General features: G+C 41.6%; 1 protein-coding gene across 2 annotated transcripts in view; it reads left to right on the top strand.

Annotated features, from left to right (window-relative positions):
- The window catches only part of LOC117147604, a 112,457-nt gene that overhangs the window by 71,182 nt on the left and 25,675 nt on the right, over positions 1–15,600 (top strand). For both annotated transcript variants that reach the window (XR_004459851.1, XM_033314563.1), the window contains 4 exons: positions 104–230; positions 325–421; positions 8,088–8,220; positions 13,708–13,928. Coding sequence is in view for 1 of the 2 variants with exons in the window: in XM_033314563.1 (XP_033170454.1) it covers positions 104–230; positions 325–421; positions 8,088–8,220; positions 13,708–13,928 (578 nt within the window). In the remaining variant the exon portion in view is untranslated. The remainder of the gene's footprint in view (positions 1–103; positions 231–324; positions 422–8,087; positions 8,221–13,707; positions 13,929–15,600) is intronic.

The following is a 15,600-nucleotide window of genomic DNA, read 5'->3' as shown; positions in this document are numbered from 1 at the left end:
CATAAAGAACATTGAGTATTAAAGCACAATGTTCTGCTAACGAATCAATATTGTAATTATATCATATTAATTCGGATGATTACATCGCCAATCCCGTTCTCAGGTGCACCCTTTGAGGAGCGTTTGCGAGTGGCAGTTCAGCTTCTGGATCAAGTGCCTTTAATCGACGGGCATAACGACCTACCCTGGAATATTCGCAAGTTCCTGCACAACAAACTCAACGACTTCAAGTGAGCATCCATCACATAGAAATGCAATTAAAACGTAATACCAATTTCTGTTATTATCCCCACCTGCCGCCGACCACCCCATCGTCGTCCGCAGTTTTGATGAGGATTTGCGCAACGTAATGCCCTGGGGTCGCAGCCATTGGAGTCACACGGACCTCACGCGACTGAAGAAGGGACGCATATCAGCACAGGTAAGTTGGACAGCCCAGCGCCGCACTGCCACTTCCTTTGCGGAAACCTTTAGTCGCTCACCTGGAATTATTATAGCACGTACAAAGCTAAGCTCCACCTGGCAGCTCAATACTCTGCCCAGCATTTAAAGTTCGGCATTGGCGATTTCTGAAGGATTTTCAGCGGGCTAGAAATTTATTTTAAATGAATTATCGATATGCAACTTCTTGATTTTCAATTCAACAAATTTTGTCATCAATTTCGTTTCCGATTCTTTGACGCATAAGTCAGACCGTATCTACATATAAGTATTGTATTTAAGGAGCCCTTTTTAAAACGTAGCATTTCAAAGACCTTCTTATCAAGAGCATCCTAACTTCCTCTTTGGGTCCCACTGAAAATATCTTTTAATATTTTATCCGCTTGCAAGCCGTTGTCCAGGCGACAGCCGACTTTTGCTCTCAGCCAGCGGAAGAAGGCAAGAAAAATATTAATTATGGGCCACTCACGGGTCTCAGGAGCAGGATATCCCTGATGCTGCTCCTTCTGCTGCCAATGATGAGGCTCTTAATTATTTTTTGCCAAGCTACCGACCCGGAGTGGTCGGATATCCACTTGATGTCGTTATTGATTCGCTTATGGTTGCGAGTCATATTTAAAGTGGCGCCGAGCTGAATCCGAGAGCAGATCAAATGATGTCGCTCACAATTAAACTGGCGAAATCGTTAAACTAATTGGGTTCGAAGAGGGGATTCCTGATGATTGACGTTGGCAGCGCAACCAAGATTAATGAGCCAAACTGGCCAGAAAATACCGAAAGTAGGAAACGATTAACCTGAGAAAAGTTCATAAATCAATAGGAAACCGAAAACCACTTGAATATTTCAAACGGTCCAGAAGATTTTCAGCTGCCCTTTTCCCTTTTGCATTTTTCATGGCCCAACCGCAAAGACGATTTTTCACGTTTGTCGCGGGCGAAAGAGGAATGCGCCATCGATGACGCTGGTAATGGAGGAAAGCGAAAGCGGAAATTTCCACCTGCTTAGGCCATAATGAAAATTAACTTTTCCGCTGCATTTTACTTTGGCCCCTGCAGAGCCATAAATACGGATGCATTTCGTGTTTGTGTTGAGGGCTAACAGGTAATTGCAGTTGGCCAACTGCAAGCAAAGTTGGTAGCCGCAAAGTAAAATTATGCAGCACTCAATTTAATTACCCCACCAAATGGCTCGAGTCCTGGCTCTTGTAATCACAGGAATGGGGTGTGTATAGCAAATTGGTACACGAGCACAAACTGTACAGCAATTAATTGATTTTGTAACTGATATTTAAGGATTATTATACATCGGAACAGAAAATGTCATCGGAACAATATTTGAAACTATTTTAAGACGTTTTATCTATTAATTATAAATCGAACGCAAAACTAAACGCATAAAATTAAGTGAATGAAAATAAATGGCAACCAAATTCATTTACTATTCCCACAAAATTTATTTCTGTGTATACCGTGTGAGTTTACTGACGGTGGCCTTTTAAGGTGCACTAAACGCGGTGCCTATTAAAACTTAACACTTTCAACAGCCGCGATAGGACTCAAATTGGCAGCCCACACACTCCCCATTTTCCTCTCGGTTTTCATCTGAGGAAGCCCTGCAGTCAAACTCGCACTTCTGAGCAAGGGAAACTTCTTGATTTCTTGTTCGATGGGCATGGCAAATTGTAGCGCCAATTTCTGGTTTCCGTTGTGGGTTAATTGAACTTGTTGACTCGGCTTCCTTTGAGCAACTTCACCTTCATGCGCCGTCTTCCGTGTGAACTTTTCAAGCTGCAGTTAATTTGCAGGCACATGATGGAAATTTACTTTTGGATGCACGCTGTATTCCAGCATATAAACTAGGCAAAAACAATAATAACTCTATTAAACTGATCATATAGATATTAAGGTCCATTAAAACAAAGTTGAAAGATAAGTTTCTCATAACGTATACATATATCATATTGCATGTAACTGATTCTCTCCATTCGAGCTTGGCTCAAAAATGTGCCCTGTCATTTGGATAGTTTTTTATAGCTGCAGCTTAATGTGTTGCACAACTGCGATTTGAAAACTTTAGCAACACTCGATTCCCGGCAAAACAAGTTAACTCAATAACCTCGCTCTCCACTGACTAACAACAACGACAATAACGAGTGTGAGGAAAGCGGCCATAAGAGCAAGCCAACAACGTGGGGACTAACTAGTTGACAACATGTTTCAACAATTGTTGCCAAAAATGCCAAACGTGCAACGAATGCGCCACGGAAACCGTAGGGAAAAGCCCACCAAAAAAAGAAAAGATTTAAGAGAAAAACCATTTAATGGACTGGCTCGAAAATCACGTTTAAGCCATCAACAACTGAAATCTTGTAGGTTGGTTAACCGTTTTTAGAGGCTCAGCATCGTTCTCCCAAAAGCCAACATCTGTGCCCAAGACGACTTGATGAGAAACGGAGAATATCGGGATAAATACACAGGGAAAAAGTATCGGATAATATGTTTTAGGCCATGGCTTGATATCTTATTCTTTTGATAATCACATTTAGAGCTTTTAAGTGTGAGAAGTATTATAGTAGCGAAAGAAAATTAATCAAAAGCACACAGTCCAGTGGCTTTATAATTCTGAACTAAGTAGTTCGCATGTCTTGCTGTGCAAGAAAAGAGAAGAGGAGAAACAGGTAGCAACAATGTTGGAGTACCATGAAGCCCCAAAAAGTTGGCTACTGTTTCTGGGGCCGGAGCACGGAAATGTCCTGTTACGCTTGTCCGGCTGCATGGCCGTCTGCATTCTTCCTTTCCTTCTTGCATCCTCTGTGGTCCTTCTCGTCTGCACACACCCACCCACACCCAGGAGGAGAGACAGTCTAATGGAAAGGCCGCACATCGGAACAGTGGCAGGAGCAGGGACGAGGTACGAAGGACGCTCTTGGAGCGGAAGTGGCCGCAACGAGTAGTCGCCGACGAGGCTGTAATCTGGGCCAGGACATCCAGGACATTCGGAGACATGAAAACGTTATGGGAGGAAGGCTGGGTCCCACCAGTTTTCTGCCTCTGCTCATATCATCCTTAAAGAACAAGACTTACATGTTGGGTTTTAGAAATCTGGGATGTACACTCACTTATAGGTTTACATAATTTTCAGTTTCTACTGGAGTTGAGCAGTACACAAATTCTTATAAAATTTATTTTATATAGTTCTGTTGGGAACTTCACCTTCCAGCTATTTTTGTTTTATACTTAATATTCAAAATTTAATTCAAAAAGTCTTGGCATAATCGCGACCCCGTTTTTATAATTAGGTATCTAAGGGTGTTTAAAAGTTCCGTTTTGTGTTGACTTTCGTTCAAAATAACGCTTATCTTGCTGCAACATTGGCGAGAAGTTTGTGTATATGTACCTTCTGAATGTATTTAGTGTGGCGGTGAACCTGGAAGTTGCCGCTGACCCCGGACCAGAAAATGGAAAACCAGACTAGGACGAGAGCCGCCGAGAACTCCACACAGTTGTTTGTCTTGCTGGAATGATTCTGGTTTTTTTGGGGATTTGTTGGGCGGGCTTGTTGCATTCTTGTGGGATTGTAAAGGTGTTGGACTTGCGGTTTTTGCGCTCACAGCGCCAGCGGGTCTTGAAATCCCTTTCAGCCCATTTCCCTTTGCATTTTCCCCTTTCGCTGTAATTATAGTATGCATTGCAGTGCCACAGGGCAATCAAGTACAGAGCTGCCCAGCGGCGGAAATAATTTTAAATGCATAACGAACACATTCATGGCATTGTGCTGAGCACAAAAGTAACACCAAGAAGCCTCCAGTTCCGGCTCAGAAAGGGTTGATTAAATGCTTTTACAAATATGAATATATTTATCAAATTGTCTTGGCAAATTCTAATTAAGCGTCTCACTGAGACCAATAAATTCAGAATACACAAATTAATTATTTAATGCAATGCAATTGAAATTAATACAACTTTAAGGCAGGACCTTGAATCTGAGTACATATGTATACATATATGTAGGTATGTATATGGCACATACATAAATCGGAATGATCTGGGCAACATCGGGTCCCAGCTGCAGTTGCATTTGTTATTGCGTTGAATATATGAATGCACTAACAATTATAGCAACAAGGTTGCACAAGTAACCGCATAGAGACACACAAGTTTCCACGGCGAAAAAATTGGTAGTACATATTGTGTATATATTTTTTAATAGAAGAGAGATAAATTCTAATGGCGAAAAGCCTTGAAATGTGTTTAATAAACAATTAAAGTGAAATTAATGCAATGTGCTGACATTGCCTTCAAACGTTCATGTGTATGCAAATCCATTAATAAGCCGGGACCAAAAGCTTATACTGAAAGATGCCCTTTGTGCTTATTTTTAGACCCAGTTTTTTCGCCTGCATGAGTCCACCCACACACACATACAGCCGCATTAGGCAAACACATTCACACGTGCCACCCATCGACAACAAATCACGCATATGGCCACCGCCACCACAACAACAACATTGTCAGATTCACAATTAACTTGGAGCCAAAATGTTGTCCTTGGGGGAGCTGGTGCTGTTGTTCTTGTAGCTGCCGCCAAACGAGTTTAAATATTAATATGCTTTGTGCCCAGGATGTGGGGGTGAAAATGGTTCTGGCAGCCGGGAAACGGGAGCTGGGGACGATGATGAGCCTGATGACGATGGTCTCGAGGACAGCAAAACACCAAAGGCGACGCCATCGAGACGCCGACGACACTTTGGCCACGATGATGACGATGATAACGATCGCACTGCAGAGGCGACAAACAGGTGTATTCTGATGTGGGCGGGGCAGGCACTGGGCTAATGGCAAAGTACCATGCTTAAGCACACTTCAAGGCGCCCCAGAAAGCTAAGAACACAAAGGGCCACCCCAAGTTCCATTCCAAGCCAAAAGCTTCCAGCGTTAGCCGACAAACAAAGGTACTTGGCCATTGTAAAGTCATATATGTGCAAAATAAGGGGAGGATGTGGGCTAAAATGGTATAATACCATCGTCAACAGGTGGCGCAGGAGCCCCGAACATAAATGAAATATTTTTTTTGTTTTCCCTTAGAGTACGGAAAGAATGCCAACTTGCATTGAATATGTCAGCAGGCAAGTGCTGAATAAGTCAAAGAATTGATGGAAAAATACGGAGAAAAATAGCGACAAAAACCTGAACAACACTTGCGAGAAAAATAAAATGAGCTCTGTTTTGAAACGAAGTTTCCACCATCAACAAATGTCAAACGTCAAAATGCATCAGAAATACAACCATATTTGTTTGCACTTGACGACAGTTCTCGTATTTGCATGTATATATTTACTTTGTTTGAATTTGAAAATATCTTTAAGACAAATGTTATGACGGGAAATCATCTCTTGAGAAACAGAAACTCAACTCTGGAAATTTCGCATACGCCCCGAGGTACCTGTTGCCTTTATTCAGAAATACAGACAGACATTTCACACCCTTTCATTCCCAACGAAAACTCCGTTTGAATGCCCACGAAAATGTTTTAAGAAGATTTTGAAGGAAAAAATTAGATAAAGCGACTACCAACAAAAAAGGGAGACATGCCGAGCAAAGAAATTCAATGTATGCCTGGAAAATAACGCGAACAAAGGGCGGGAAAACGGATGAAAAAATGAGTTTTCACCCCGCTCTTCCAAATCCTCTGTCTGCGGTAATGTCGGGGTATTTTTCTTATCTACCTGGAAATGTTCACCGCGAAGCCGGAAAAAAAGTGCATTTAATGTAAATGGCTTTATTTAAGTTTTAATATGGAAAGAGGAATATCTTTTTCACTTGGTATACGAGAAAAAGGAGATTAATAAAAGGGAATAATTAATATTAACCAAGATGTGAATACAAACAAAAAAGACTCCGTATTATAATGGTTTAACTTAAAGATATGTACTTTAAAACTGGAAGGTCCCTTTCGACAAAGCCTCATCTCTAAGCTGCAAATCGGCCTATTATTTACAACGAAATCACTCGATGCAGACGCATTTATGGCATGTACGTTGGAATCATATTATTCAAAGATTTTTAATGTCGGATCCCAGACACAAGCCATTACCGTAGTTATCATTCATCAGAGAGCTTCATTATTTCACCCGGAAACATAAGCACAGAAACACCTCGAATTCCGTGCCCAAATCCAGGAGCGTAAATGAACGCAAATGGTAATGAACAGAGTTAGAGCGGCATGGTCCATACAATTAACCCGAATTGAACTAATGCCCTGTGCTTCGGCCACCTGATTAGCCCCATATTTCCCAGTACCCGGCTCCCAGTAACCAGTTCCCGGGACCTTATGACCGTTTTTGTGGTTTTTTCTGGGCTGGTATGCATAAGTGAGCTGCCCCGGGAAGCTCAACTAAAAATCAACACAGGCGAATCGTATTTCGGGAAGGGAATGGTGCAGGTGCAGATAAACTTTATGCCTCCCAGAACGGAATTTTCAGCTGTCCCTGTTATTGCTCGGTGTTTATTTGGCCGCATCCTGGGAAGGGGAGAGGGCTGCCGAGCAGGTGCCTGGAAATCCACAAATTTCCTCGTCTGTTGTGCAATTAAAATTGCACAAATGCAGAGGCAACAACCGAGTTGACCCAAGTCCCTCGAGAACGGGAGCACAAATCCAATTGCACAACTAACACAGCAGTCCGTCCCTGGCCGTAATTGTTTTTCTGTGACTCGTTTATTGAAAAGTTTTACATATTTCATATGCACATCGGCCAACCTGGGAGCAAACCAAATTTAGTTCCATGAATTACGCCAAACTTTATCATCATCATCATCACGGCCATCAGGAGCTGCAGCCGAAATAGAACAAATGAACATTTAGAGTGCTGGTTGTTTAGGTTTTAATTTACTGCCTCGGTTCAGAGAAATGGTTTTAAACTACGTGCTTAGCACAGGAGTGGGGAAAAAAGTGTTGTGAGGGGTGTGGGGAAATAGGTTATGTTTCCCTGCTTCCTTCTTCCGGTTTTCTGGTTCAGGCCTCTCACGAATTTATATTAAAAATTATTTATTACGGGACTTGCTCAGTTTTCGCTTTTGTGCGAGTGCGCCAAGCAAAAAGCCAAAACTTTTTAATTGCTCTTTTTTCCGAATCGCTTTTTGCCACTTTCCAGCTTCCAGCTCGTTCCTCATCCTGGTTTCTGTTCCACGGAGACACGTACGTGCTTTTATTTTCCTTTAATGATATAACGTGATGAAACTGTTTTGCTCAGTTTTCCTTCCGTGCTCCTTTTTGGGCACTCTCTTGAGGAGTTTCTGTTTATAGGAGGTTGTATATCAACCTTCGTAATAATGTGCAATTAACAAAAAACTTTCAGATGCCGGAAAAAATGACAATAAATCGCTCAGTCTTAAGAAGGAAACTTTCGCCAAGTATGGTATTTGCGGTTGTTGTACAAACAAACTTCATTTTTTAAAATTCTAAAGGTTTTTACTGTTTACTATATATTTTTATTGAGTGAGCTTATGCAAAGGGAATGAAAAATAATTTTACCAGTTTAGAAAATAAATTTTTAAACAAGAGCTATGAAATTTCTAATGACAGTGATGCAAAAAAAAATAATTTATATACTAGGTGCACAAAATAAATGTTATATTCTTTCTTTCAGTTCTGGGCGGCCTATGTCCCCTGCGAAGCCCAGCATCGAGATGCAGTGCAGCTGACTCTGGAGCAGATCGATGTAATAAAGCGTCTGACGGATCGGTATTCGCCGCAGCTTACCACTTGCACTTCCGCACAGGGTAAGTTAACCGAAATATCGCACATACGCCGCGTGGGCCAGCTGAATTCCTCAAGTCGGCAAAGTACCGAAAGTATTCCGGGAACTGCAAAAATGCACGCCAGGCATTCGACTGTTCCTGCCCCGTTTCCACTAGTTTTTTTGTTCGGTTTTTTTTTTGTGTGTGCTGGTTACGCCGGAAAACTTTGACTCGCGAGTCTTGGGCTAAAGTTGTTGAAAAGTATCTTGGCCAGCTACCAAAAAGCAGTTTGTCGGAGTAGATGGCGGCCCTTGAGGCGGCTTTTGGGGCAGCTGCTTACCGCGTGCCATATTTTTGCACCATTTCCTTTGATACGCTGCTCACTCACCTAGTTGCCAACCGGAGAGGCCTCGTTTAAGCGAAAGGAAAACAGTTCATATTTCTTTGTGTTAGCGTGGGCTTGGCGACCAATGGGAAAAGGGAGGGGGGGATTCCGCTTGCCAAATAGCAAGCAACCAAGCACTTAGAAAAACTCACTTAGTGAGATTGGGAATCTTAAGTGCCACGCAATCGTAAAGAACGAAAATAAATTAATTTTTTCTGGTATAAGGCATTTACCGATCTATTTTTATTTTTATCCTGACTTACAAATTGTACAATTTTTTTTTATTCACTATTCTCCCGATTTATTTGAATATTTTCCTTGAACTCTAGAACCTATTTTCGTTAAAAGATACAAGTTTCCCATTTCATCTTTCAGTTCTCATATTTTCAATACAATTTTTTTAGCTTTTAGCTTCATAGAAATATTTATATTTCAGTGTTCGAAAACAGGAGAAAACAAAGTTGAAATCAACAGAGCAGCATTGCAAGTAGCAACTTTTGACTTATGCTCCGACTCCCCGGCCAGCATTTGAGTTTCCTTGTTGGTTTTCCGTTTTGCATTTTGATTTGCACTTACTCGGTTCTGGGGTCTTGGCAATATTTTAGTGCTGCAGCTGAGACTGCAGCTGCACTTACACACACACGGAAAAATGCTAAAAAAAAAAGGAAAAAAAGCTGGGAAAACCAACAAATCGCTTCCGGCATTTGCGTTGAAACATTTATGTAGCCGTAAATGGAAATGTCAATAAATCATGACTAAGAAAAATCATCGACAAAACACGAGAAATATGAAGCAGGAAAACTTGTAGCAAAGAAATATTACTACACAATTGCGTGAACTCGATGGGTGAGGAACGGATAAGGATGTTTTTGTATTTATTTTTCAGATGCCCATGCATATTTTTGACAGGTGAATTGCCAAAGAAAACTTTCAGCAGAAGCCCATATTGGCAGCGTAGAAATCAAACGAGAGCACTGGATTGAGCAATTTGCAATCATCTTGATGGTTTTAGTTTTCGGTTTTTTTTACTTCCTCTGTCCGAGTCAGCAGTATTTTTTTTCTTTTAATTGTTGTGGTTTTTTTGCGCTCAGAAAATTGGATTGAGTGAAGCGGGTGAAGTGGCAAATTGAGCAATAAATTTGATTAAAATCGGAACAGAGCATGGCATGGAAAAATAAGGGAACAAGGACTTTGCCATGGGAAATTCATAACTAAGAGGAAAAATAAAAGATATGTTCGATAGCAATGATTTTCTCGAATTTCATAAAGTCTCATATTTATCAATTTTGGCCATAAGCTGCAAATAACTATTTTAAATAACGGCAACATATCTATGAAATCTTATATTTTTATTATGTATTAATTTAAAACTCTCCTTCGCGGACAATCATTAAATTTGAGGACTAAAAAAACATGAGATCGAGATGTACAAAATAATCATTTGCAAATAAATTTAAATCAAAAACGGATACCAAAACTAGATAAAGGTAAATAACAATCCATTGAAACGATTTAAATTCGCAAAATTGCTAACCGACTACGGGACACGAAATATCCATATGCAAACTGATCTCTATCAGAAACATTTCCAATCCTTTGCCAGGAATATTCCACCAATTGCCATATACTCAAGCGAAATCCCCTTTGAGCTGGCTGTAAACAAGCTGCGAGTCAAAGGCCCAAGCGCAGAAATCAAACCAAAACCCCGAAGTGAAACAAAACTGACCTACCTTGGCGAGCTGCAAAGTACCAAAATAAAATAGGGGAATCAAAATAAGCATCCTCGCCTTCACTGTGGCCCTCAGCATTACTCGTTTTTATTTGTTTTTTTTTTTTTTTTTGTGAAATCCCATCTGCTGCTGCAAAAAATAAAACCGAGCATTTTATTTTAACTACTGCAAATAAATTCAGTCGAAATTGTTGTCCGCTCTCGCTCACATGTCGTGTAAATAAAATGCGAGTCCAAGTGACTATTGAGCAAGTGCAACAGGGCGTGCTGTTCCCACTACGATGCCCTGGACTTGTCCCTCCACTCGGCTCTCCTCAGGAGGAACTGCTGCCAAAGTGATTGTAAAAAATGCAAACCTAACGAACCGAAACACAACGCGTCGAGTGACGGGCCACGTCACTCAGTCCGCTCCGGAATGCGAAACCAAATCCAAATCCAAGTCCCTGTCCGGATGGGAGTGCACGTTGAAGTCCAGATACAAATGGTAGTCCTGCTCTAGAAACGGTCCTTTATGCAGGATACTGAGGTGGTCAGAAGTGTTTGCACAGCGAGCATTTAAATATCACAAAATTCTTCAATTTACTCTGCAAGTGGCGAGGAAACCATTTATTAGAAATATTTTTACTTATTTTTAGTTAAACCGTTATGCTTAGTAAAGTTGTAATAAAGTAATTGTTATTCTTATGGCATCTTTGTTTTTTAAATGTATACCTCGCCTTACAGACTTTTTAATTTTTATAAGTGCACCAAAATATTCCGTACTCTCTAACTAAACAAATGAGCGCTGCATAAGCACAACAGACGCACACAAAGGACGCCTGGGATATACATATCCTGGAATATCCTTGTGGCGGCATCCCTCTCAACTGTCACCTGCCAGTCGCCAGCTACTTTACATTTGGCTCTCCCCATGTGCGAATCGTTTTTATTTGCAGTTTTCAATTTTCACCTTCAAAAGTGTAAACTTCAATTTACACTGCTCCAGCGCAACAATCCGAACAGCGGGAGCTTCAGTTGGAGGGAAAGGATATTGAGAAAATTGCATTCTGCAGCTGCAGAAAGAAAAATAAGAATTGAATGAAGCTTTTGGCATCAGCATGGGCACTCTAATGCTTTCCGAGCACAATAGGGTATATTCCGCAGAAGTGGCCAGGAAATAAATATAAGCTAACCCCAAAGTGGCCAGTGTGGATGGAAAACTATACTTAACGAGTTTGTCACAAAATAATTCACAGTTGGAAGATTTTTAAATATTTATCTATAAAAATACTGCTCCCAAATAAAACTTTTCTGACGTTGGACCTTCAGGGTATCTGTGTTTCCAGCACCACCATTGCCCAGCCCTTAGTGCTCCCTTTTCTGGAACTTGTGCTGCCATTGCCTTTGGTTTATTGCGTCAAGTGGCATTTGGTTGGGATTTTCATTCTGAAATGTATTGCAGCATTTCCCGTGTGCTCTTGTGTGCAGGAGGGTACTCCACGGCCACTGCCTCGATTCGCATCCGATCCGTGGCCATCTATTATACATTACGGCCCTGGTCACCAGAAATCGAAAACAGTAGCAGTCACAGTTCCGATTCCAGTCACAGACAATTACATGCAGCCCCAAAGAAGCGAGTCAGAGTCCAAGTCCTGGCTCCGAAATTGAACTTCAGCTCACGTGGCGCATTTTAGTGCCTCTTCGTCCTGGAAGGATTCGCTTGGTATTGGTTTTGGTATTGGCCCTGTGCATTTGTTTATTTGCTTCATATTTTAGGGTTTTACGACGTTTCCGACATCGACCAGGTTCTGGGCAGGTATTTTGGCCTTTCCAGCAATACAAAGAGGAGTATGGAAGGGAAATGTCGAGGAAAGCCACAAATAGAAAGAAAAATACATTGCACAGTTGCTTTTTGCCATGAAGTAATGAAAAATAATTGCCTTATTCTTATAAATTAGAAATCATGTCAAAGCTGTAAAGAAGCCAACCCAATGGTTGGTACATTTCCTCTGACTTAACATTCTGGCTTATTGTTAACTTACTACATATATTTTCCCAGTGCACGCAATAGAAAACAGCATCGAGAACAATTCCCGTTTCCTTCCACCTGTCGTTGCGTTTGATTTTGCGCAGCTTATTTGCTTATAGCCATGAAAACTTCGCCAGACCTGTGTCTTGAGTCCTTTTCCTGTTGCCGCGTTTCTCTCCCTTTGCAGGCAAATAATGCCTTTTGGCCTTCGTTATGTGGGAAAATTTATTAACCCGCTTTCCGTTTGCCTTTTCTGTACCTGTACTTGTAAATGTGGTCGATACATTCGAAATGTTATCAAAATTGGGCACACAAAATGCTTGATTTGAATAGCTGGCAAATGGAAAAGGTTTCGGGAACATGTTTCCCCAATTAGTTGCAGATAAATCGAAAGGGCTGTTTATTGATTGACAAATCCATTAACATAGAAATGCTTTTCATATCATTCAATGAGATACTTGGCCCTAGCATGTTCATTATTGAAATAAGAGGAGGTCAGCAGATATAAACATCATATCAATATTATTCGTACTGCAATTATTCCATTCCTTAGGGAATTAAAGCTTACCAATACTTCTAGGTCCTTCAAGCTCTTGACGAACCTGCCAGTCAAAATTATTGTTTTAAGGCATTTCAGCATTGCCACCGACTATTGGGTCCGGATTTTCGCAAAGCTCCACTTAACTTTCACAAAAACTTTACGCAAACATGCTTTAAGCCTGGCTGCCCTAAAACAATGGTAATAAATGAATGAACAGAGCACAAGTATTTCGACAAGTGCTCGTTGGCAACCAAATAAAATGTCAAGAAACAGATCAAAGCCGCCCGGGCCAAGACAAGCGTGAATATTGTATGGCCCAGCGAAATGTTTTGTTGGCCAGGGTTAAACTGGCGTTTGCGAGGGCAGGGAGGACTGCTAAGTCCCAGGACCTACAATCCAGAATCCAGGACCAACCACAATGCACTGAGTGCTCAATGGGAGCAGCCGAGCAAATGACAGGCCACAGAACAACAAATGTTACTCATGGCCAAAAAAACAGGGCCGAGCCAAGTTTGAAGTTTACGTTGCGACCAACCACAAAACAGCAAAAACATTTTAGCCACACATTTGTTTGAACGCATCTGAGGCAAAATTACAAAGGACTTTAAATTAGAAAATATTAACAATGCACTTGCTCTACCAGACCAAGTATATAGTTATATCAAGAAATCAATTGTAATCTTGAAGTGAATAGCTGTTTTAAACTATACAGGGAAAGTTAATAATACAAAATGGATATTCATGACTTTGAGTTCAGACTTGATAAATGATAAATCTTTAAGTCAAATTAAATGTAAAGCCCTAAATTATGATCGTTCCTCTTCGAGTAATTAAATGCGCCCTTGTATCTTTTAATCACTTTACAGACATTATCGATGCCCACAAGAACCAGCAATTGTGCTCCCTGACCGGCGTGGAGGGTGGTCATTCCCTCGGGGGATCCCTGGCCGTACTACGCACCCTGTATGCCATTGGGGTCCGCTATATGACGCTGACCTCAACCTGCCACACCCCCTGGGCGGACTCGAGCTATGCGGACGCGCCGACCTTCAACATGAAGCACGGCGGCCTCACCATTTTCGGCAAGGTAAGTGTGCTGTTACAGCTGATTTAATGCTAATTAGTTGAACGCTCCTTCGTCCTTGGTCCCCGGCTCTCGGCCGTGGGTTGCTATCCTTTATGGAGCTTATATGGGGATTTGGTCGCTGATGAGGCGTCCTTTCTGTCCCCGTCGCTTCCCCGCACCAACTTTATTGTTCGAGCTACTGGGGTCAACCGCAGTCAACGCTTTGTTGGCTTAGCCATAAACATGTGCAGTGGGACAATGGGTGGGGTAAAGTACACTGAGCGAAATGAGAAGATATTTTCAGTTTATTCACTAAGCACTAAGCCGCTAAAACCAGTTCATCCGTTAAGAAATAATAGTATAAAATTGTACAACTAAATTAAAGGAAGGAAAATTATTAGGAATGATTCCGAACTTTTTCGCCAGTGTTTGAAGGGAATCCGTCCAGAACTCTGCAGAGGGTGGTTGTGTACTTAAGTGCCCGTTCTGCGGGGGTTTTGGGTGACTTTGGGGTTCTGGTGGGCAGAAGGGATCTGCCGGCACCTTGTGCCCTCTAATGGCTCAACAGTTCGCAAATTAGGTGCCTACTACAGTTTACAATTGCCAAGCGGCTTTGCTGCGGGATTTCCGTGTGACCCGACCAACCGGATCATATATATTAAATTAGCCCGTGGACTCCTCCTCAGAAGTAATCCGAAACCGATTCCTGTGGCCGGTTTCGGGAATTTATGGGGCCAAAGCAGCGGTGGATGCTCGAACACTTAAGTCGATTATGGATTTGCACTAAACAGAATCTGAGAGTCGGGGCATCAGTTTCATGGTTAGCTGCTAATTGGGAATATGCATATGGGCAATCTAGATAATCCGCGGATGGAAAAGGCATTTGAATTGGGACGAACTGCTTTCCGAGTAGCCAATAGAAGAAAACGGAGTTTTTGGAGGTAAAATGAACTTGGCTCATAAGAAAAGGATGCTGCAAGTAGTATTAAACCAACGTTCATCGTAACGCAAAGAAAAACGTGAAACAATTCCTAAATACCACTCTCATAGCATCTGACCTATTTCTTTGTAAATACACACTATGTGCATTCAGTTCAATATCCATTAATAAATCCATGCCAATTAAAGCTTGCGTTCAAAAGCCATCTGAACTTGAAATTCCATCCACATTTCTGGGCTCTCAATCAACGTGAGGTCATCAAACTTGCTGCCATCGAGCATCAAGGCCAAGTGACAATCAAATTTTAATCAAAATTGGCCTTGCTCAGTTAGTCAGTGCACACAGGCAAGTTTGTGTGCAACCCTTGCATTTTTACTTGTGTTTATTTATTTATTCTTTTTGCACTCGTGTCGGATTCGCGTGTAATTATTTAAAATGCGAAATTTTTTTGTCGAGCACCTCGAACCCCGATGATGAGGTTCAAACACGATTACAGCGAAATTGCAATTTGTTGGGGCTTGCTGTTCTTGATGGCTACTCTTGGCGGGCCTCCGCTTCCTCTTTTCCGTGGGCTGGTGCCAAATGCTATTTGCAGTGGTTCGTTCGCCGGGACAGACAAAGTGCATGCGGAAATAAAATGTGCAGAAATGTGCACCCAAACACGCCGAGCTCATACGGCTGAGTAAACGAATAACAATGGCAGCGAAAATATCAACAAACCATCACAGCTGGCTGCTTGCGAGCAGGAAATGT

This window comes from Drosophila mauritiana, chromosome 2L, assembly GCF_004382145.1.
Source record: "Drosophila mauritiana strain mau12 chromosome 2L, ASM438214v1, whole genome shotgun sequence".
NCBI lineage: Eukaryota > Metazoa > Arthropoda > Insecta > Diptera > Drosophilidae > Drosophila > Drosophila mauritiana.
The sequence above is the reverse complement of the archived record's forward strand: the minus strand, read 5'-3'. Positions and strand labels throughout refer to the sequence as shown.